Source organism: Muscardinus avellanarius (genome assembly GCF_963383645.1).
Source record: "Muscardinus avellanarius genome assembly, chromosome: 6".
NCBI lineage: Eukaryota > Metazoa > Chordata > Mammalia > Rodentia > Gliridae > Muscardinus > Muscardinus avellanarius.
This window is the reverse complement of record NC_137791.1, coordinates 54,032,582-54,056,496: the sequence shown is the minus strand read 5'-3', so window position 1 is coordinate 54,056,496 and position 23,915 is coordinate 54,032,582. Positions and strand designations below refer to the sequence as shown.

Genomic DNA, 23,915 nt, shown 5'->3' with positions numbered 1-23,915 from the left:
TACTTACTTTCTCTAGCCTGCAGGGGCTGTTTTAATTGAGAGGCCTTCAACAGTTTCCATGGAAACGACAATCATTTGGGGGCCTAGCTGGACTGCAGATTCTCCTCATTTAATTCTAAATTCCAGCAGAAGGCAGGGCTGGAGACAGATAGGACTAAGAACTTGGGGACTGAATACTCAGCAAAGCATAGGAAAGACTTTCCAGAACTTTATTTTCCAGAACTTTATTTTCGGATTCAGAATATGCCCAGGTAGTTAATGGTTGTAAACGAATTCAAATCTTATTTGGGGGATGGAAAAAGGTTATTCTTTATTTTACTTATTTACTTAATTTTTTTTTTTTTTTTAGCACTGGGGATGGAACCCTGGGGCATTCCACCTCTGAGCTACACCCCCAGCTCTATTTTTTATGCTTTATTTTTTGAAACAGGATTTCACTGAGTTGCAAAGGGCCTCCTTAGGTAGCTGAGGCTGGCCTCAAACCGCAATCCTCCTGTATCAGCCTCCCAAATACTGGGATTACAAGCTTGTGCCACCACACCCGGCTCCTACTTAAAATTTTTAACAGACAAAATTGTATGTATTTACCTTGTTTTGGAGTACATATACATTGTGCAATGACTAAATCCAGCGCACGCTTGTAATCCCCGCGCTTGGGAGGCGGAGACAGGAGGATCGTGCAGGTTCGAAGCCAGCCGCGCTGGCGTAAGAGGCCCTGTTTCAAAAATATAAAATAGGTCTGGGAGTGTAGCCCGGAGGTAGAAGGGCTTCCAGGAACCCCAGTACCACCACCACCAAAAAAAAAAAAAAAAAAATCAGCTAATTAACATGTAATTCCTTATAAGGTTAATGTTTTGGTGGTGAGAATCCATCTACTCTGAGCATTTCTCAAGAATATATTAATTGTGGTCACTAAAGTGTTGAAACAGAGTGTAAATCAATGTCCAGCTACAGTTCTCTTTTCCTTGGGATTGGGCAGTGTTCAAAAGACCAGCTCTTTCATCCGGGCCAAGTGTGTAAATGTGAGCTTACTGCAGGGCAGCGGACCGGTCCACTGTCACATAATGCTGGCAGCAATGATTCTGGATTACAAAAACGACAAGGAGCTGACAGGTCAGCTTTCTGGCATCCTAAAGACAGGGCCTCTCGCTGGACTTTTTCATTTTGTTAAGCTCCATTTGACAAATGAGTTAGAAGCACTAGTACATGCCTGCTGAAGAATAATTATAATTAAAGCTTGTGGTTGACAAGAAGCTGGAAGGAAAAAAAGAAAGAAAAAACTAGGATTACAGTTAGGACTGCCAAGAGATTTAAAATAGGCACTCAGATTTGTGGTAAATCCTCAGGAATATACAAGCACCCGGTCTTCAGGAAACCTGTGGGCGCCATGCTCCTCTGCTGGGAATGGCACCTCGTCCTCCCTGTAAGGATCCCGCCCCCTCTGTCCGTCAGAGGCCCCCTCAGAGCTGCCTCTCATGGGCCCACCATCCCAGGGAGAGTGGAGAAGCCTCAAACCCCTTCCCTGATGCTGGGATTCAGAACAGGTAGCTCTCTAGCGGCTGAAACTGAAATGCCAGACTCTGGAGACAGGTGCAGCGTGTCTTGTTTCTCACCACATGGAGGGAGTCAGTCTGCAGTGAGAAATGGGAAGCCAGTGCTTAGGAAGAAACAAAGGAGGCAGAATCCGACGGCATCATGAGTCCCTGGGTCCAGAGGCCCGAGGCTGCCCGGGAGTTCTGCGCGCCACTGGAGTTAAGGGATGCTCAGGTGACACCCTCGAGGGTGCCTGTTTGGGGCTTCGTTTGCATCTGAAGAGTCCTGCACAGCACAACAGTTTTGAATAAACCACACTTCGGTACACCATGCAAATGTGTTGTGTGCAGGGCATGTGGCCCACGCACAAATGGCCAAAACTAAAGCTCAGGCTTCAATGCTGGGGAAAAAGAACATGTTGTGAGATTAGGCAGCAGAGAAGGGATGGAGGGAAATGCTGGATTCAAAATGATCACTTTTCATGCCTGGGTGACATTTCATGCCAACATGGCAATGGATATAAATACCAGCAACTGGCATAAATATTCTTCATTCATGCTAACTCATTATCAACTCGACATCACCATGAAACTGGCAGATCAGGATGGAACTAACGTTGAGGGGCTTTGTCTAAGTTGTGAACAAAACACACATAACATGGTTTAAGCTCTCGTGTTCCATGTAAACTTGAATTTTCAGTCCTTAGGTTTGAACATTTAACATTTAAATTCACTGAAAATATAGAATCATTTTGCTGGCTTCTTCTGTACCCAGAACTGCCACTGATGCTGGAGGTGCAAGCACACAGCCTGACCGGATTCCACAGGAAGTTATCTTCCTTCTCCTGCGTGCATCTGGTCAAAAAGCACCATCCCAGGAGGCAGAGTCTGAGTGGAGTGGGGATAACTAGTGAGACGCAGAGCAATTATTTTCTGTACTTATTTCCTTTGCCATTTGTTTTCATTGACATGAAAGTGGGATTCTGAACAGTAACAGCTGAGAAGGAAAGTGAATCAGAATAAGAGACCAACTCTGCTGGGTGTCTTGGTGCTTAGGAGGCTGAGACAGGAGGATCACAGGTTTGAGGACAGCCTCAGCAAGTAGTGATACTCTCATCAACCCAGCGAGATCCTGTTTCAAGATAGAAGTAAAATAGGGCTTGGAGTGTAGATCAGAGGTAGAATGCCCCTGGGGCATTCAATCCCCAATCCCTGGTACTACAAAAACAAAACTATAAAAAGAATAAGAGATCAAGTTCACAAGAAAAATACACTCAAAAAGAGGACAGATTCAGAATATAGGAAGAATTCCTAAACATAAAATCAATAAGATATTAACAAAGACTAAGAAAAAATGAACATATTCACAAGCATTCTCATTCAAACTGTGTGTTGCTTTGTAGATATTGTCCTAAGACCTTAGGTCTGCTCTCCTGCCTCTGCACCTACAGATGTTGCCAGAGCAGGCAGGAGAGGCAGAAACAAATGAACCGTAACACATAGCACTGCTATAAAGACAAGATAAATGCCAGCCAATTTAAAAAGTTGAAAGAAACACATTCAATAAATTGGCAATTCCCCAAATAAGCCTTTGGAAAACTAGCTCTTGACATATCAATCTGCAGCCATAAAGAAATGATGTTCCGTGAAAATAGATTTCTACTATCCGCAAGGTATTAGCATCTCCCAGAATTTACCAGAGAACAAGTATGTTCTAACAAGAAATAGGGCATGCTAATGGAACAGGTCTAAGGTAATATCATTGTAACAAGTTAGTGTGTGTTTTCATTGCAGTAGAAGGGATAGAAGGGGGACTCTGATATTCCAGCCATTTCCATATGCTGCTCAGAGTGAGTCAGAAAGGGCATTTCAGAGTCATCCTCCTGCACAAACCATCCTGTACAGTGCTCAAGCCCATGTAGCTGGCAGGCAATCTCCTCTGGGATTGTAAACACAGCAAGGAGGATAACCCAGAAAGGACTAAACATGGGGCAGACCAACAGGACACTGCAACTGTGGCTGTCTTTTATCAATTTATTGTATTAAACTAGTACATGAAACACAAAATTTGCACGTACTTATGGGATACCATGCAATGTTTCAATACATGTATACATTGTGTGATTTTTTTTTTTTGCAGTATTGGGGATGGAACCCAGGGGCATTCTACCTCTAAGCTACACCCCCAGCCCTATTTTTTATTCTTTATTTTCAAACAGGGTCTCACTGAGTTGCAGAGGGCCTCACAAAGTAGCTGAGGCTGTCTGTGAACCGTGACTCTCCAGTCTCAGCCTCCCAAATGCTGGGATTACAAGTATGTGCCACCATGCCCAGCTATTGTGTGGTATTTAAATCAAGGTAAACATAGCTATTCAAACATTATTTCTTTATGGTGACAACATTCAAAATCTCCCGTCTTAAAATGTACCATACATTATCATTATCTATAGTCACCTGCTGTGCAAATGGCACAACAGAATTACTTATTCCTACCTAACTGCAACTTAATGCCCATTGAACAAGCATCCCCCATTCCACTCTCTCCTACTACTGTGAGTTTTCTGTTTTAGATTACTCATTTAAGTGAAATCATGAAGTATTTGCTTTTCTGTGCCCAGCTTATTTTACAACATAATGTCTAAATGTTGATACAAATTATGTAAGGCTGAACATACTCTACTGTGCCTATGTACCACGTTTCTGACCACATTTCTGTGCAGATGTACCACATTTCCTTTACTTATTAGTCCACTGTCCACTGATGACACTTGGACTTTGCCATTTCTTGGCTACTGTGGATAGTGCTGCAATGAATTCAGGAGCACAGATGTCTGTTTGACATACAGATTTCATGTCCTTTGGTGGGATAGCTGGGTCATAAAGTTATTCTATTTTTAACTTTTTGAGGAACCTCTATACCCTTCTCCCTAATGACTGTATAGTTTACTTTTCCAGGAACAGTGTCCAAGGACTTCCTTTTCTCCACATCTTCACCAGCACTTAGCTTTTGTCTGACTACTCTGCTTTGAATTCCAGTGCCTTTTCTTACTACGTGTGTGATACTGAGCAAGCAAACTCACCTGCCTAAGCCTCCCTGTCCACACCTGTGCAATGGTACCCTATATAAGGTTATTATGACGATGAAGAAAATAACCCAAGTAAATCCAAACACTATGTCAAGTGCTTGGCACACACAAAATTTCAATGAAAGTTTATCAGCAGCAATGCTGTCATCACCATGACCTTAAAACAAGATGGTGCTGGAGACTACAAACACCTGGGAGGAGTGCTGAACCCACGCCTGTCGGAGGAGAATTTATTTTGATGAGCGCTAGCCCTGCCTGAGCCCCTTCTGAAGAGAGCTGTGGCCACACCTGATATTGTGTTAATGGGGGTCACAGTTACCGAGGGTGGTCATTGGATGTTTGTGGGGGAACAGGAAATGATATAAGACACACAGAGAAAAGGGAAGGGGAAGCCATGAGTGAGAACAGCTGGACCAGGCAGAGCACGAGTGGGCAGAAGCCAAGAGGACACAGAGAGGTCAGCACTGCAGCAGCTGCGTGGGCACCACCGTGGTCAGGGCAGTGTGTGTTACAGGAGCAAGGACGCCTCTGCTGCCTGGGGCGATGGCCATGCGGGGTGTGGTAGTCACCGCTCTTGTGAATGGCCGTCCAGCTTCTCTCCCCTGTGCAATGTGGCTGCTTAGTGGTTCGATGAACAACATAGCATATCTCAAGAAAAATGTGAAAAATCAGCCAACCGTCCCTTCCATCTCCATCTCTTCATCAGCACCTCAATCATTCTGCTATATCTGGAATTTAAGTAGCCCTCTCTGAATCCCCATGGTTTTCCAATAAAGGTGTTCTGAGTAAAGGTTTCTTCTTGAGAGAGGATTCTGTGCACGGGCAGAAAGGAAAAAGGCAAACAAAGCTCTAAAGGGTTCCAAACCAATAAACTTCAGGAGTGTCTGTGGCTTTTTTTCACCACCAGCACAGAGCAGGCTCTGTGTGCCACCTGGCAAGCTTCGGTTTCTTCTCTGTCAACCCACACAGAAAAAATACAAAAATAGCACGAATACACCCTGAGGTCTGGGGCTCTTCTGCTTTTGCGTATACAAGCACATTCTTTCCAGCTGCTGGATGAGAAACAGATAGGCAGCATATGAAATGTGTATGCGAAGCCAGGCCAGATGGGCCCCTTTGAGAGTTATGAGAACGGATCCTGATTCACATAGCCTTCCATTAATCCACTCCACTGGGGGTGGGGGGACGAAAATTTCCCTAGAGTAAGAGCAAGAGATGCATTTCCTCACTGAGATTTTTTTTCCCTTTTCTTATTTTTTGTTTATTTTGGGTGGTACTGGGGATTGAACCCATGGGCATCCTACCACTGAGCTAACAACCATAGCCTCTTTTTAAAACATTTTTCATTTTGAAACAGGGTCTTGCTAAGTTATTGCACATTAGCCTCAAACCTGTGATCATCCTGCCTCAATCTCCCAAGTACTGGAATTATAAGCATGTTCTGTGACAACCAAGCCAAGGTATGACATTTTTTTAAAATGCAGCTACTTAGACAGGCACTGTCCTGAAGAATTGGAAACGTGGGTTGAAACAATGCCCTCAAGGGCCTCGGAGAAGGCTATCCCTAGAAAAACTTATCAAAGACCCTCAAAGAAAGTTACACAGCAAAGCCACTCTGTAAAACTCAGGACCTCCATCTATCTCCAGAATTGATGCAGAGGCCGAGAGAGGACCAGGGACAAGAAGAAAGTTTGTTAGACTTAAATAGTCCAAGAAGATGTAGGGAGCATGAGCAGCTTTGGCCACGGCCTGGCCAAGGCAGGCAAGTCCTTAGCACGACTGGCTGCTCAAAGGCACATGGTTCCTTCTCAGTCGATCTGGTCAAGAAAGGTTTGCAGCATGGCTAGACACAATGGCACACACCTGTAGTCCCAGATACTTGGGAGGCTAAGAAAGGAAAGTTGTGAGTTTGAGACCAACCTGGGCAAAATAAGAAGACTAAGAAAAGCAAGGGAAAGAAGAAAGAAAGGAAGGAATAGAAAAAGTAAAATAAAAAATTATCAGTGAGATTCAGTCCGTTTTTGCAGATAAAAATGGTCACGCGCTGTCTTTGAGGAGTGGATGATGGACAGTCACCTTTTAGACCTACATAAGATCCTACAGCTGAGGCACTGCTGAGAAGGCCAGCGGCACCGAGTCCCATCAGCTCGTACCACTCACAGGCACAAAACCATTGTCCCCACACACAAACACGAGTGAGTGGCTGTCCCATAAACACAGAAACAGCCACATACCAATGTGCCACCTTTCAGCAGCTGCCCCATGTTTCTAGCAATTCCCCAGATATTTTCATATGCACATCCAGAAGACTGAAGACTTACCTAGCAACATTCTAGTCTAAATATACAGCTAAACTGAAACCGTTATAGAGGCTGTTGTGGCCAGGCATGTGGTTTATGTCTGTAATCCCAGTATTTGGGGGGCTGAGTTGGGAGGATTGTAGCTTTAAGGCCAACCTCAGCAACTTAGTGAGACCCTGATAAATATAAAGGGTTGGGGTGTAGCTCAGAGGTAGAATGTCCTTGGGTTCAATGTCCAGTACCAAAAAAAATAGAAGATTAAACATGTCCCCCTCACCCCAAGTTTCTATTCAAGCCTTCACCCTCAGTGTGATACTATTTGCAGATGGGGCCTTTGGGAGGTGATAAGGTTTGGGGGAGGCAATGAGGGTGGAACCCCATGATGGGAGAGGTGTTTTCAAAAGAAGAGGAAGAGACGGAGCCCACCCTCTCTCATTCTGCCATGTCAGGATCAGCAAGAAGGAGTCCATCTGCAAATCAAGCACAGAGCCCTCCCCAGGAACTCTTGGTCAGCACCTTCATCTTGTATTTCCACCCTCTAGGACAGTGAGAAATAAATGTGTGTTGTTAAAGCCACCAAGTTTATTGTACTTTGTCACAGCAGGCTGAGCAGACTAAGATGGGTATGGAACATGGTACCCCAAAACTAAAGTAATAAATGCTAAGTATGGCCTCATGGCAGTGACCATCTACTCTGGAACCACAGAGATTTATAACTTGTTCGTTCAGTTGAGCAAGTGCTTGGACAGGGATCTGCTGTGGGGGTCCAGGTATTGCACCAGTCAGGGGAATACAGAGTGGAAGATGCAGCGACATCCTCAAGAGCTGGGTCTAGGGGAGACACAAGACAGAGAGGGGGCACAGGGCGCCATGGAGAGAAGGGCAGAAGGTCTTCTCAGCAAGTGCGAAGACAAGTCGGCAGGACCTGGCCCAGGAGGGTGTCCATGCACGAGTGGGACAAGTTGGGAGAGGAGAAAAGGCTGGCGGGTGAGGATGGATTTGAATCTAAAGGCACTATGAGGAGAGGAAGGCCCAAGCAGGTCTGCATTAGCACAACCACTGGGGATCAGCCTGGGGGCTCCTCAAAAGACTAGAAATGGAACCACCAGGTGACAGCTATAGCACCCTCATCTTTCCAAAAAAATCGAGATCAAATATGGTGACATGTGCGTATCAGCATTTATAGCAGCACAAGCCATACCAAATAGACAAACCCACGGACAAATTTGGGGACCAAGCCAGGTGTTCATCAACAGATGAATGGATGAAGAGGATACGCGACATATACATGCAGTGGAGTTTTACTCAGACATAAGGAAGAACAAAGTTATTTTATTTACAGGAAAATGGATGGAACTGGAGAAGGCTTCATGTTAAATTAGATCAACCAAACTCAGAGAAGCCAGGGCTGCAGGCTTCCTCTCGAGACATGTGGAAGCCTGAGAGAAGAAAAAGAAAGAGAGAAAAGAGATGTCATGCGAATGAGGAAAGAGACCAGTAGAGTAGGCGAAGGGGAGTGGGGAGGAAAGAGGGAAAGGGAAGAGGAGGAGAAAACAGACTACATGTTCCATGCACATGCAAATGTAACTATCATACACAATTACAATACACCAAAAAGTTAAGAAAGAGAGCGAGCCTTTGGGGGCAACCATGAGGTACTATGGAAGCCCCTGGGGTGCTTGTGTGCTCCAGGTGAGAGCGGCTGAGAGCCTGTGCCAAGGCAGTGACATGGAGCCGTGGGCAGTGGGCACCATCATCCCAGCGAGGCAGCGGCCTGCTCAGCTGCCTGGAGACAGCAAGGAGCAAAGGGTAAGGCGATTCTTAGCTCTAACGTCACATTGAATATCTGTTTATAAAATTTTAAAGTGTATGTAATGTGATGCTAGAATAGTCTTGCCTCAGATTTCACTGATCATGAAAACTAAAAAGTGCAGGAGCTCAGCCCCCCCCCCGCCCTTGACGACCACCAAGGCTACAAGCAAAGCGTGTCCTCCTCTCAGAGGGAGGACAGGTGAGGCACTGAGGGGCCTCAGTAGAAAGAGCTTCTGTGCTGTGTGACACCACACCCCAGGACTGAGGGCAGGATGGAGGCGCCTTCCTGCTTGCCCTGAGCCCGGAGAGGTGCTTCAGGGGAACCAGGAGGAGCTCTGAGGTGAGTGGAAATCTAGAGAGGCTGACCCACTGCTTGTGGTCAGAGGAGTGCATGGGGATTTGGTGGGATACCCTCAGAGTGACCGAAGAGGCAGCTGGGGCTGTCTTGACCTGTCAGATAGGGCCGTCCACAGTGGTTAGAAGACGCCTCAGAAGGCGGAGTTTGCAGGCACCCTGGCTGAGGAAGAGGACTCTGTCTGAGTAGAGGCCACCCTGATGCTGCCAAACTCAGAGGAACCAGGAGGCAGAGGCCTGAGCAGGGAAGTTCAAAAGCACCAAGACATCTTCCCCTTCCCCCTCTGCTAGACCCAGAGAGCAGAGCCCACCCCCAAGGTCCTGAGGACCTGGGCTGGGGAGGAAGAGGGGACCCAAGCCACGTCCCTGCCCCCACTCAGCACACGGCTGGCTGGGACCTGAGAACACGCGAGCATGCGTGTGTGAAGTGAGGTTTCTGGTCCGCTCATTACTCAGCCCTGTGTAGTGACTGAGCCTGTGTCTGAGCCTCAAAGCAAGAGGAGGCAGTGATATCTGAGAGTAAATGACAGTCATTAAAATTTTCACCCGCTTGAGTTATTGTTCCTAAGAAACCTCCCTGAATAAAGTTTAAAGCGATGCACAAGAGAGGAGACTTGATTTCCCCCCACATGTCATGTATTGCTTGATGAGCTGACTTGAGCAGGTTTGCAGGCGCTGGCCAAGAGCTGTTGCGTCCAGCTCTAGATGCCACCGAGAGCGGAGGGATTATGCGGATAACTTTGGAAGAGAGCAAACACACTTCACTTGGGGAAACAGAATGGGATGTTTGCAGAAGTCTTTTCAGCGTCTCAGAGATGGCTCCTTACAGCGGCTTCAGTGGAGGCATCCGCTTTTCTCCTCAGGTCGCCTGGTGGCTGCTTCCACACGTTGCCTCCCTTTGGGCACGAGCGCTGGGCCTCCACTACCGGACCCTGAATCTCATGGTCTCTAACTGGGAAAACAGGGAAGGCTTCCCAGGCTGAGTCTACTGTGGGACTGTTAGGAACCAACTGGAGGGTTCTGGAATGAGACTCCCGGTTACTGACAGTGGGCAGAAGAATCCTCCAAGGGACAGCATCCTCCCCACCTGCCCAGGAGAAAAGCCACAGGGCACTGACTTCTCCTCTCTTCCAGCACTGGCTCTGTGCATGACTCTCCCACCAGACCCTGAAGAGCCCAATCCCAGGAGCAGAGGGAGGATGGTGGAGGACTGAGCGGGAAACCAGAGCAGGCAGAACAGCCAGCCTAACTCGCTACACCTCAGTCTCCACCTGTGAAACTAAAAGCCACCCTTCTCTGAAAACTTAACCCAACCCAGAGATCTCGGAAATGAAAACGAAACCCTTTTATGAGGAGCTATTTTGCCTGTGTGGCCTAGAGCTCTTTTGCATACTCTACTTCAGTCACAGACATCTGGCATTCTATGTGCAGAAGGCGCCGAGCTGGGCAGAGCAGGCAGGCTGCTGTCCTCAGGGGCTTTCAGGCCAGGTCTGCTTGTCCCCTATGCCCAGTGGCAGGGCTGTGTTAGGGCGAGCAGCAGACACCCCCAACTCACACTCAGCATCAGGGAAAGGCATCTGTCCTATTTAAAAAACAGGAATCCTCTCACTTCCCCTCAACAAGTCGGCCGTCAGGCCCTCTTTGTGACCCTTTGCAATGTCTGGCTCCCGCCTCGCCCACCCAGAGGTGAGGATAAGTACACCTGCTGGACAGAATGGAAAGGAAAGGGCACCTTCATTTGCCCATGACATGTAATCCTACTCAGAGTCCCATTTTATGACAGAAATAAATGGCAATTTTCTTTCTTGATATCCAGAATGTAAAAATATGCTATTTCTAGCAGAGTTTATAAATTTTCTATTTGTACCACTAAGAAACAATTCTACTTCCCTTTATGCTATCAGAAGTCTCGCTAGAGATCTGAGGCAGCTACTGATCTTCAAAACTCAATGATGGAGGCCATGAAATAGCCAGGGTTAAAAGGATGTTTCATTGCTCATTCGCTCATTCTGTTGTTGTTGTTGTTGTTGTTGTTGTTGTTGATGTTGTTGTTGTTGTTGTTGTACTGGGGATTGAATCCAGGGGCATTCTGCCTCTGAGCTGCATTCCTAGCCCTTTTTTATTCTTTGTTTTGAAACACTGTCTTGCTAAGTTGACAAAGTCTCACTACATCGCTCAGGCTGTTCTTGAACCTGTGATTCTCCTGTCTCTGACTCCCAAGTACTGGAATTATAGGTATGTACATCACGCCCAGCTCATTCATTCTTTTGTCGGGTTTTTTTTGTGTGTGTGTGTGTGTGTGTGTATGGTACTAGAAATTGAATCCAGGAACATTCTACCTCTGAGCTACACCCCCAGTCCTATTTTATTCTTTATTTTGAAACAGAGTCTCACTAAGTAGAGGAAGACCACATAAGTTGCTGACCTGCAATCCTCCTGTCTCAGCTTCCCAAGTACTGGGATTATACATGGGTACCAGTATGCCTGGCTTATTTATTCTTTCATAGACTGTATATCCTAAATACCATCATGTGCCATTTAATATTCTAGGTACTGAAATATAGTGGGAAACAAAATCCCCTTCCCTTATGAGCAGTGAGAGTGTCTGGCTATCTATCTATTAGTACTGGGGATTGAACTCAGGGTGCTCTACCACCAAGCTACATTCCCAGCAATTTTTATTTTATTTTGAGGCAGTGTCTGGCTAACTTGTCCATACTGGCCTCAAATTTGTGATCTTCCTACCTTAGCCTCCAAAGCCTCTGGGATTCATTTCAAGTGTGTGCCCCTGCACTCAGCACTGAGCTTGCTTACTAATGGGGAAAAGCAACACAGTTTTTGGATCAGTGATAAGTCCTATGGGGAGGAAAAAACACAAGGAAAGGGGAAGGCAGTGCTAGGGCGGGTGAGCATGGCTACCTGTAAACAGACAGGAAAGGCCTAAGGACAAGGCTGGCATCTGAGCAGAGGCCAGGAAGGGAAGGAGAGGCCAGCACCGCTGGGGGGCTCCAGGGACCCATGTACACGGCAGGGATGAGTAGGTGCAAGGACCCTGGACCGTGGGGCACATTTGGGATGTGGGCTGACTGGCAAGATGGCAAGTGGGGGCTGGTGCATGGGAATGGAGGGCTCAGAGTAGAAGACAAAGTCACAGAGGCTCCACACACAGCTTTATGTCAAAGGACGAGATCACTAGAGGGTTGGAGGGAGAAGCAACAGGGCCTGGCTTGCTTGCTTGCCTTTTTTTTTTTTTTTTTTTTTTTTGGTAATAGGAATTGAACCAAGGGGCATTCTACCTCTGAGTTACAGCTCCCAGACCAATTTTATTTTTTATTTTGAAACAGGATCTCACTAAGTTGCTGAGGCTAGTTTCAAACCTGTAATCCTCCTGTCTTAGCCTCCCAAGTACTAGGACTACAGGCATGCGCCACTGCTCCCAGCCTGCCTTATGATTTTTTTTTTTTGGGGGGGGTACTGGGGATGAAACCCAGGGACATTCTACCTCTGAGCAACACACCCAGTCCTATTTTTTATTCTTTATTTTGAAACGGTCTCACTGAGTTGCAAAGGACCTCACTAAGTAGCTGAGGCTGTCTGTGAGCCGTAATCCTCCTGTCTCAGCCTCCCAAATGCTGGGATTACAAATGTGCACCACCATACCTGGCTCTGCCTTATGTTTTTAAAGGATCACTGGCTACTGCAAGAATAGGCCTGGGGTGGGGTTTGGGGTGCAAGAGCAGAGGCAGAGAAATAACTGGAAGGCTTCTACACTAATGCAGGCAGGATGTTGTGGCTACACAGACCAGGATATAACAGTGGTGGTAAAAGGAAATGAGATTCTCACAGCAGTTTTAAGTAGAGCTGACAGCACTTGCTGATGGTCTGAATGTGGTACAAGAAAAAATAAAATGGGTGTCAGGGACTTGTGAGCAAGCTTTAAGGATGGAGGTGTCATTTACTCAGCTGGAAGAACAAATCTACAGGGCACAGGCACTGTCCTTCTCAGATATGTAATGGAGCCTGCTGGGCATTTTAGTGGAGACACTGGGTGTGCTACTGGGTATGAGTCTGGAATTTGGAAGTCACAAGTAATAGGTAGTGCACAGGCCCCAAGCCTAGTTGAGATTCCCTGGAGCATGAGACAGAGAAGTAGTCTCAAGTCCAGGCCTGGGGCACCCCAACTTTTGGAGGCCAGAGAGGTGGTGTGGAAGTAGCAATGCTGTGGAAGCAGGCAGGAGCACTTGGAGACGAGCCCTTGGAAGCTAAGTGAGAGAAGTGTTTCTAGTCCTGTTAGTTGCTCCTCTCCTGATAAGGTCTCCTGAGTCAGGTGAGAGTGTAAGGTGCTCCGGGACCCAGCATGGGCTCGATTTGTCACTAGCTAGTGACAGAAACCATTACATCCTTAGACTGGCCAGTCAGGGAAAGCAAAGGACGAGGTCCTGGAGTCCATCTACAAAGATGGTGAGCGACATGGTCTGATTCATTGACAGGTAGATGGACGAGAAACTGCCTGGCTAATGACAGCCAATAGCACATGTTGTGAGGAAAATCCTGGTGACATGTTGCTGGGTTGTCCTTGGCCTGTTCAACAGATCATGGGTTTTATCAGTGGTCATGAAATAAAATCCAGGCCAAGGGAGGAGACGGAAGCAAACTGAACATCCCAGGGTCCACCCCAGAGCTACCATTCAGGATCCCCCAGGAGGCGTTGGCAATAACAGGCCACAAGAGGGCCTCCTATCAAAGGGGGAATCGAGGGTGGGGGCAGGCTGGTCAAGATGCACAGGGGAGGCCAAGCTGAGGGGAGAGGGGACCTGCTGGGTAGCAGGTTCTGGTGCAGAGAAATCTCAGCAGGTGGAGAGGTGGCATTTGACTCTGGAAACCTGCCGGGCAGGAGGTGGGTGTGTGAGCTGTAGACTTAGTGTTCCACAGTGTGTCTCAAGCTGCGTGACACTAGACAAGGGGAGGAGGGCCACACGTCAGCCATACTCTCTATGGCCCCCAAAGCATCCTCTCAAGAGTGCAGAGACATGCAGACGGGCAGCACCAAGACGATGAAGGGACCCCAGCCCACAGCCCATGAGAGCCACTCAAATGGGAGACCTTCAGCTGAGAAATGTCAAATGAGCCAGCCTTCAATCCCGAAATACCTTGAGGGTAACGTGTAGAATGACAGCCTGTAGGATCCAACAGGTTAGAGCCAGAATCAATGTGTGAAAACTAATGAGACCTGATTCCAATTTGGTGGAAGGAAAGTCTTTCCAACAAGAGCAGCCCAAAGAGACAGAAATGGCAAGGGATCTGTTGTGGGAATTAAATGTACGAACACTCCTAACTAGCATTTATTGTAACGTATTCTTTTATGAACCCATATGTATGTATTTATGTATCTCCGCATACGCTTCCTTCAACGAGGTACGTTCCCTGAGGACTGCGGCTCCTTCACTTCATCTTCATATTCTGAGATCTAGCACAGCCCTGGCCCACGCCAGGCGCTCGATAAGTGTTATTTGAATGAATGAGTTCATTACGGCTGGATGTCGCAAGGGTGTCACATAGGTGATTCATGCTACAACACTACTCATGCCACTTCCCATGACTGCTGAAAAACAGCTTCCCCTGGAGACATGCTCATCCTCTGCATCTTCACGGGCAATTTGGAATTTAGATAAAATGAAATATTTAATAATTATGTCTAATATGCAATTGCAATACTATTTCTCATAGTTCTAGAGGCTGTAAATCCAAGCTGAAGGCGCTGGCTGACCTGGTGCCTAGCGAGGGTCTCTTCCTGGTTATTTGCTCATGTCCTCTCCTGGTAGAGAAATCACCTCTGTTCTGCCTCTGCAGATAAGGGCTTTCACCCCATTCATGAAGGTTCCTCCCTCATGATCTAATTATCTCCCAAAGCCTCTCCTCCAAGCAGCATCACTTTGGGCATTAGGGCCTCCACGTAGGATTTAGGTAGGGACACAAACATTCACCCCAGAATTGTGTTCTTTTTTCTTTTCTTTTCTTTTTTCCTTTTCATTCCTTTCCTCCCTCTTTCCCTCTTTGCTATCCTTCTTTGCTATGGTCCTGGAGATTGAACCCAGGGACATTCGACCTCTGAACTACACCCCAGCCCCATTTTATTTATTTATTTTATTTTGTCATAAGGTCTCATCAAATTGCTGAGGGCCTCACTAAGTTGCTGAGGCTGGCCTCAAACCTATGATCTTCTTGTTTTAGCTTCCCAAGTACTGGGTTAAAGGCATGAGCCCCTGTGCCTGACAGCTTGTTCTTCTCCCACACAGCAAAGAGATCACTTAAAACAAAAGTCAGGCGAGGGGGTGGGGGGGTGGGGGTTGCGCACTTGTAATCCCAGCATTCAGGAGGCTGAGACAGGTGGACCGTGGTTCGCAGACAGCCTCAGCTACTTAACGAGGCCCTTTGCAACTCAGTGAGACCCTGTTTCAAAAATAAAAAGACTAAAGCCTAGCATGGTGGTCCACACTTGTAATCCCCGTGCTTGGGAGGCTGAGACAGGAGGATCACACAGGTTCGAAGCCAGCTTCAGCTATTGAGTGAGGCTCTCAGCAACTTAGTGAGACCCTATTTCCAAATAAAGTATAAAATAGGTCTGGGATTATAGCCCAGAGGTAGAAAAGCCTCTGGGTTCCAGCCCCAGTACTACACACACACACACACACACACACACACACACACACACTAAAAAAAAAAAAAATAGGGCTGGGGGTGTTGCTCAGCGGTACAATGCCCCTGGCTTCCATCCCCAGTACCAAAAAGAAGGAAGGAAGGAAGAAGAAAAGAAAAGAAAAGAAAAGAAAAGAAAAGAAAAGAAAAGAAAAGGAAAGAGGCAGATCTGGACACTTGCTTATCCCAAACACCACGGTGGATTCCTCTCATTCCTCCATGGTATCCAGACTTCTGCATGGCTCTGCCTGCCTCTCTTACCATGTCCCCTACTTCCTGTCCCCTCTCTTGCATGCCCAGTCCCACTAGCTTTCCTGACATCGAATAAAGTATAAAATGGTAGAACCACGCAGGCTCATCCCCCTCTTCCCCCTGTTTTCTGTGAATCTCCCCTACTTCACCAGTCTCTGCTCCAGGGCTGCGTCCTCAGGCGGCTGCTGCCACCCACTCCGTCTAAGACAGATTCCTCTTCCCAGTATAGGTGGCCCTGACCCTCTGCTTAATCACTCCCTTTTCTTTCTTTTCCTTCCTTCCTTCCTTCCTTCCTTCCTTCCTTCCTTCCTTCCTTCCTTCCTTTTTTGTACTGAGGATTGCATCCATGAACCTGCTTACCTCAGAGCTATATCTATACCCCAAGTCCTATTTTATTTTATTTTATTTTGAAACAGTGTCCCACTAAATTGCTGGTGGCCTTGCCACATTGCTGAGGCTGGCCGTGAACCTGTGATCCTCCTGTGTCAGCCTCTCAAGTACTAGAATTAAAGGTGTGTGCTACTGCTCCTGGATTGTAATGTTTCTTGCCAGCACTCACCAGTGCCTGGATGCATGCTCTTGGCTGCCTGCTTCTTGCCCTGTCCCAAGAGTGCAGGCTTCATAAGGTTGGGACTCTGCGTCATTCTCTGCCGAATCCCCCATGCCCAGGGTACAGACACAACCAGTGCTCTCAAAGCTGGGTTCCCGCACAGCAGAGCACACTTCCACCTCACTGCTCTGTGCTACACTTGTCTGGTCCTTGCTCAAGAAGTTCCGCTACCTAGTAGCTAAATGAGAGAAATTTTCTATTTACTAATAGTGGCCCTGACAAAGAAGGAACTGCTAGCCCAGCCTTCTCCATCAACGTGTGTGTGTGTGTGTGTGTGTGTGTGTGTGTGTGTGTGTGTGTGTGTGTGGTACCAGCAGCTCTCTACCACTGAACTACACACACCCTCTAGTCCTTTTTATTTTGAAATAGAGTCTCACTAAGTTACCTTGGGCTGGCCTCAATCCCCACCCCTGGCCCCAGATCTTATTTTAGCTACTCAGGTACTGGTATTTTATTATTATTTCAGCTCTCTCCAAACACCATCAGCCACATGTGGTGCTGCATGCCTGTAATCCCAAGGACTCTATAATCCTAGCTACTTAGGAGGCTGAAGCAAGAGGATCGCAAGTTCAAGGTCAGCCTGGGCAACTTATGGACACCCTCTCTCAAAATAAAAAATGTAAGGGCTGGGAATTTAGCTCAGTGACAGGGTGCCCCTGAGATCTATACCTGGTGATAGTGGGGACAGGGGCTGCCACTCTATTGCTCTGATATTGGTGAGACACTGCCACTTTAGAAAGTTGTGATTTTATCAGAGAGGAGACATTTGAGGCAACCAATGAAATGAAAAGATAATTATATATGTGTGTGCTAATATTTTATTTTGCTTGCTTGCTTATTTATTTACTTATTTATTTATTTTTGTGGTACTGGGGATTGAATGCCAGGAGCATTCTTCCTCTGAGCTATACCCACAGCCCTACTTTTTATTCTTTATTTTGAAACAGGGTCTCAATAAGTTGCAGAGGACTTCATTGAATAGCTGAGGCTAGTCACCAATCTGCGATCCTCCTGTCTCAGCTTAAGCGTCAGCCACCATACCTGGCCAATAATTATAGTTTTATAAAAGAAAAAATCATTAAATGACCAACTATTTATTGCTAGAATAGACAGTTTATTTAATACTTCCTAGTATTTTTTCAAAGCAGACAGAAATGGACACTTATTAAAGAAGTTATAAAGAGTTATGTTATCTGGCATTTAACCAACCAGAGGGCTTTTAAAAGGGAAATTTCTGAGATTCCACCAATACAAATCCCTAAGCTTAAGCAGGATAAGGAAGAAGCTAATCAAAATCCAAGAGAAGATTAGTATTCAATGTGCAAGTTTCTGGAGATAAAATTATCTCTGTTTGGGGGAACTTAATTCATCTTACTTCATATATTATCACTGCCCTGTTTGCTGGGGCTGATTCATTTTCCATAAAATATTTTATATACTATAGAAGCATTCTGTACTAGGGAAGAATGGAGAATGGAGGGAGGGAAGGAGAGAAAGAGAGAGAGAGAGAGAGAGAGAGAGAGAGAGAGAGAGAGAGAGAGATCGAGAGAGAGAGAGATCGAGAGAGAAAGAGAGAGAGAGAGAAAGAGAGATGTGCCTCCCCTCAGGGAATGTGCCAGAGCCTGTCATGGCAGGTGAGCCAGCCAATAGCACATACTCAAAATTCAGGATCTGAGTTTTATTTTAGGAGGTCAATACGAACTTGTTTTAGTTGTGGAAATTCCCACTGACATCGGATTTTCTTTTATTTGTTGGAACGCATTAGCTCTTTTCTCATTCCTATCTACTGATAGTGGCTCTTAATACATTTATCACATCAGAAGAACTTCTGGCTGCAGGTCAGGCTCAGAGGGTGGATACCTGACAGATAAGAGAACCCATCCTCTTGGAAACCTAAGCTAACCCTTTACAATTACTTTTAGCTAACCCCAAACCCCCTCTCACTCTCACAAGGTGGAAAATAGAAGGCTTTACTCTGTCGCCAAATACCAGAGAAAGAAAATGCTGCAGGCGATTTCACTTCCAAACAAGGAAGAAAAATAGTTTTTGGATTCATTTTTTAAATTGTAGTGGTATCCTGAAAGTTTTTGAGAAAAAAATCAAAAGATGTAATAGGAAGTACGGTGGGGGTGTAAACACAGAACATGGTTCTCATGAGCTCCTTGCTTAGAACACAGACCATGCTGGGCATGGTGGCGCACGCTTGTAATCCCTGCGCTTGGGAGGCGGAGACAGGAGGATCGCACAGGTTCAAAGCCAGCCGTGCTGGCTTAAGAGACCCTGTTTCCACATACAAAAAAAGTATAAAATAGGTCTGGGAGTATAGCCCGGAGGTGGAAGGGCTTCCAGAAACCCCAGTATCAAAAAAAAAAAAAAAAAAAAAAAAGCACACACACAGACCAGGCAGACCATGACACTGCGTCACCATCCTAACTTGGAATATGCCACACCATTTCCAGATTTCTCCTTTTGCTATTTTGTATTTGCCCATAAACTGAATTGTTTTTAAGCTTACAATCAACAGCTACCTTTTATATTCTTTAGCATTAATGAATTTAACTAATATTTTTCACACATAAACTTATACCTGGCTTCCTTCATACCACATGCTAACAGTTTACCACACAACACACCAAACAGACAATTTTTTTCTGGCTTGAGTCATCTTCTAAAGGTTTAATAACAATAATAACAAAGAAAAGAAAATACAAAAAGAAATGTTGAAGAGGGATTAGTAATATTTTATCAGCATTACTGAAATGCTGGTGCCCCAGTGAGGAATATCTGATGGGAACATGAGCCTCTGGTTAACTGATTAAGTACTGACCCATTATCTGTCATCCATGACAGAGATTTGTAATTATTTTGTATGCAGTAATCATTTTAGGCTACATTCCTGAAGAATCTTTGAGAACTTGAGATTTATCATTTAAGGACACTTTCTTTCATTAAAGAGACAGGTTTCTTTTTACTCTAAAGTTGTCAAAGACAGAAAGGACAGAGACATATAATGTACAGCTCCTAACTGAAAGGTGAGCATTTTCAACTTACTTTTTCATTCCACGCCCACAGGCCAATTCCAAGAAATGCTATTCCCAAGAACTGAAAGAAAAAAAAAGAAAGCAGTGTAAGTACAAGAGTAAACACTATGTTTTCACTCATATGTATCAGCAATATTTTCAATAGGGTCTTTAGTTCTTCAGTTTACCTGGATGGGAAATGGCCAGCTTTCTCTAAAATCTGAGCAACCACCCAGGAAAATAAATACCATAATCCCTTGCCTTAAAATTATTACAGCCTTAAGAAAGGTGCTTAGAAGTATTCAAATTATGAGGATAATAATTGGGTAGAATCTGGAATAAAACAAGTTATAAGTAATGTAGAGTATTGTCCTTGGGGTAAGGCCGAAAAAAGTGAGTGTCCCCATGAATCTGCACTGACATTCACTAGAAAACGAGTAAGCAGGGCATGACTACAGAGGAGCCAGCAATCCTCTCTGCTCTATCATACCATTATAAAATGCCCAGGTCAGGGGGCATGCAGAAGCCACCAGCCCTCCATAACTCCTTCAAAGGTAAGAAGCATCTTATCAAGTTCAATATGATCCAGAGAGATTCCAACATTTTTTTTTCTTCAGAAAATCACACTGTAGTTCAGAGGGTTTCCATGACTTTTCCTGGTCTAAACTCTGTCCCATAACTTCATGCACAACTGGGGCATCCGCCCAGTGCAGACACCCTTCGCATACACACTCACCCACTTCGCTAGGTTCTGTCAACTAGCTGCATTGAGGATGGGGGTGGCCACAGGAAGGGAGCAGCTGATCACGGGGAAGACTTTCTGTTAAGTTGGGTCCTGCACTCATGTGACTTTGTGTCACATGACCTCTGCGGGGCAAGGGAGGGGCTGAAACCCCCGCGAGAATTGGGCATTCCCGCGAGTAAACCCCCATCTCGCGAGATGCATGCCTTTAAAAGGAGAGCCCTTGTCCTCTAGCTTCGGACAGGCGCGCGGGCCCCACAGTGCCTCGCCCTGATCCCCGGGAGAGCCGTGCCATTAAAACTTTACATGCCATGTGTACCGGACCTCTCTCGTGTTTTTCATACTCCGCCGTACTCACTTATTTTTATTTTACTCGCATTTAATTTTTTATTTTACTTATCATTTGGTGCGTTGGCCGGGAAAACTCTTGGGTCCCTCCCCATTTTTTTCCTTTTTTTTTTTCTGTTTTTTCTTTTTATTTTTACTCTCTTTTTGAGCCCCGGACTCTCCGACCCGCCAGCAGCTCGACTGTGAGGTCCCACACCAGCGCTCCGCTTGCAGGCGTTGCTCCCACCACTGCCGCCGCTGCTGCCTCGTGCCTGCCCGGACCGTAAGCCTTCTTCCCCAGCCCCGCGCTCTCCGGGAGAGCCGGCGGCCTTCTTCCCGCCCCGGGCTCTGCTGAGAGTCCGCGGCCATCTTTCCAGCCCCGAGCTCTGCTGAGAGCTCGCGGCCATCTTTCTGATCCCGCACTCTGCTGAGAGTCTGCGGCCATCATTCCAGCCCTGCGCTCTGCTGAGAGCCAGTGGCCATCTTTTCCTGCCCACGTGCTCTCTTCTGGAGTGCCGATGGCAATCTTCCACTGCCACTGCGGCCGTAGCCACCACTGCCGGGGCATGCAGGCTCCGCCTGCCGCCAGGCTGCCAGTTCCACCCGCCTGGAGCCAGGCTCCTTGGGTGATGCTGGCACCTGCTCTGCTCCTGCCTGCCGCTTGGACCTCCTAAAACCGCCGTTCCCGCCTGCCCACGCTGCCCGCCACTGGAATGGGACCGCGCCGCCCGCGGACTGCGCCACACCACGCGCCTATGTCTTCTCCGCGCCTGGCGTTGCTTAGACCCGCCTGCCGGGGCCGCCTGCCTCCTCCATCTAGGTGGCCGCCACTCTGCTAAACAGCCCCCAGCCCGCCAAGTCCAGCCCGCGCTCCAGCTGGTTCCTCCACTCAGACTCGCGCCCTGGCGCCCTTCATCCTGTGCCTGCCCACCCCTGCTGCCTGGGCCTGGCCATTCCGGTAAGCACCCACATGGAATTACTGGGGGGGGGGGGTCGCCAGCTTTGGCCCGCCATCTTGGACACGTGGAATCACTGGGGGGCCACCATCTTGGCCCCACCATCTTTAACCCCTCCCACCTCATGGCCTCACTGGAGGCCTCGCCATCCTTAACCCCTCCCACCTCATGGCCTCACTGGAGGCCTCGCCATCCTTAACCCCTCCCACCTCATGGCCTCACTGGAGGCCTCGCCATCCTTAACCCCTCCCACCTCATGGCCTCACTGGAGGCCTCGCCATCCTTAACCCCTCCCACCTCATGGCCTCACTGGAGGCCTGGCCATCCTTAACCCCTCCCACCTCATGGCCTCACTGGAGGCCTCGCCATCCTTAACCCCTCCCACATCATGGCCTCACTGGAGGCCTCGCCATCTTTAACCCCTCCCACCTCATGGCCTCACTGGAGGCCTCGCCATCTTTAACCCCTCCCACCTCATGGCCTCACTGGAGGCCTCGCCATCCTTAACCCCTCCCACCTCATGGCCTCACTGGAGGCCTCGCCATCTTTAACCCCTCCCACCTCATGGCCTCACTGGAGGCCTCACAATCTTTAATCCCTCCCACTTTCCACTCCTAACCAATCCTAGGAGTTGGCGGCCATCTTTCCGGCCCGAGCCAGGCAGCTTGGCACTTGCCCTGCCTGCCAACCGCCTGCGCGGGCCAGGACCTCTGCCTGCCGCTTGGACCTCCTAAAGCACCGTTCCAGCTTGGTTCTCCGGTCACCGCCGGGACCTCTGGCCGGTTTGCCCCACCCGCCCCGAGCCAGGCTCACTGGCGGTGCTCCTTGGGGCCCAGCCTCAGCGTCTGGCGCGTGCCTGGAAGCCATTTTGTCTCCACGCCGCGGGCCCGGCAAGCCATGCCGCCTGCGCACCCCCACTGATCCCACCTGCGCCAGCCGCCAGTGCCGTCCACACCAGCCACCGGCATCCGCGCGCCCTGGCTCCACCGCGCCCCCAGCAACTTCTCAGCACTTCTGTCACAGCCAGCGCTGGCCGACATCACTATACTCCGGTAAACTGCCTCCTTCCCTTGGTTAGCGGGTTCCGGACTTGGGTCTTCCGGTCCACTGGGACCTTAAAATCCAAGCGCTTGGTGACCCATTGTCCCATGGTCCACTGGGACCACGCTGCGGATGACCAGGTCATCCTCCGGTTTTGAGAAGGAATGAAGACGTTCTTCCCTATCTCTTAACCTCCGTTTCCGAACGATTGAGCAGGGAAATCGGGGACGCCCATTTCCTGTTCTTCGTTTCCGCCCGCGAACCAATTATGGGGAGTCGAACCTTTATACTAGCAGATGCCCTGAGAGCCTGTCTGCCTTGATACGAGTTGGGAAATAGGTTGCGGTGGCCCAGGAACAGTTAGGAACTTTTCTAAGTGGTCTGGTATCCCTCCAAATGCTCTCCCCCATCAGCTTCCATTTATTTTCCCGCCAGCTGCCATTTTGTGATGGCGCGTAGTCACTGCCTGGTGATGTCACAGTCACCATCTTGGCCTGCGCCAGACTGCAATTTTGCTGGGTGGCCCGCTCGGGCGCGCCCTAGGTGCTGCGGGAAACGACAGGCCGGGGCTGGGGCGACACTCTCTGTCTGCCCGTGCGGAGTCCGCGTTGCCATTCTTGCTGGACACCCGTCTCGGGACGTGCTCTTTGTGAGTATAGGTCTGTCGCAGCTGACAGAACCTTAACATGGCATCTAAGTTTTAATTCCAGAGAGAAACAGGCGGAGATGGAGCGTACACTCTTGACTTTGCCAAAAAGCAGATCCCTGGTAGCTGCCCTTTGGCTGGCGGTGGCGGCTCAGCCCCCTGGAGCGCCACCTAGGTGTGGAGGACTGCAACAACAACTACCTCCAGGAGCCTGCCTCAAGTGGGGCAAAGCCATGCCTACCAATCAGACTGCTCGGCGTGTGGCCAGGAGGGCCACTGGAACAATGCCCTTGGAAAAGGGTGAGCCCCAGGTGCCTCAACACAGGGGGAGCACCTTTCCAGACCAGGCCCCGCCGCTGGCCCTACTCAGCCTGGCTGAAGACTGATGGCTCCTGGATCCCTCAACCTCCATCCTCTTTGCCAGCTCAGGGTAGCTCTCCAGGTACTGAGTAAACCAGTCTCCTTTTTGGTCGCCTGCTCAATCTCATGATTTGTTTTTTTCTTTAATAGCCCTTGCCTGTTCAAGCCTCCTCAAGTGCAC

General features: G+C 48.0%; 1 protein-coding gene across 1 annotated transcript in view; it reads right to left on the bottom strand.

The window, feature by feature from the left end:
- Positions 1–23,915, bottom strand: part of TSPAN5 (tetraspanin 5) — a gene marked incomplete at both ends in the record, with an annotated part of 184,088 nt that overhangs the window by 18,430 nt on the left and 141,743 nt on the right. Inside the window, one exon of the mRNA XM_080697447.1 lies at positions 19,694–19,744. Coding sequence (XP_080553573.1) covers positions 19,694–19,744 — 51 coding nt within the window. The remainder of the gene's footprint in view (positions 1–19,693; positions 19,745–23,915) is intronic.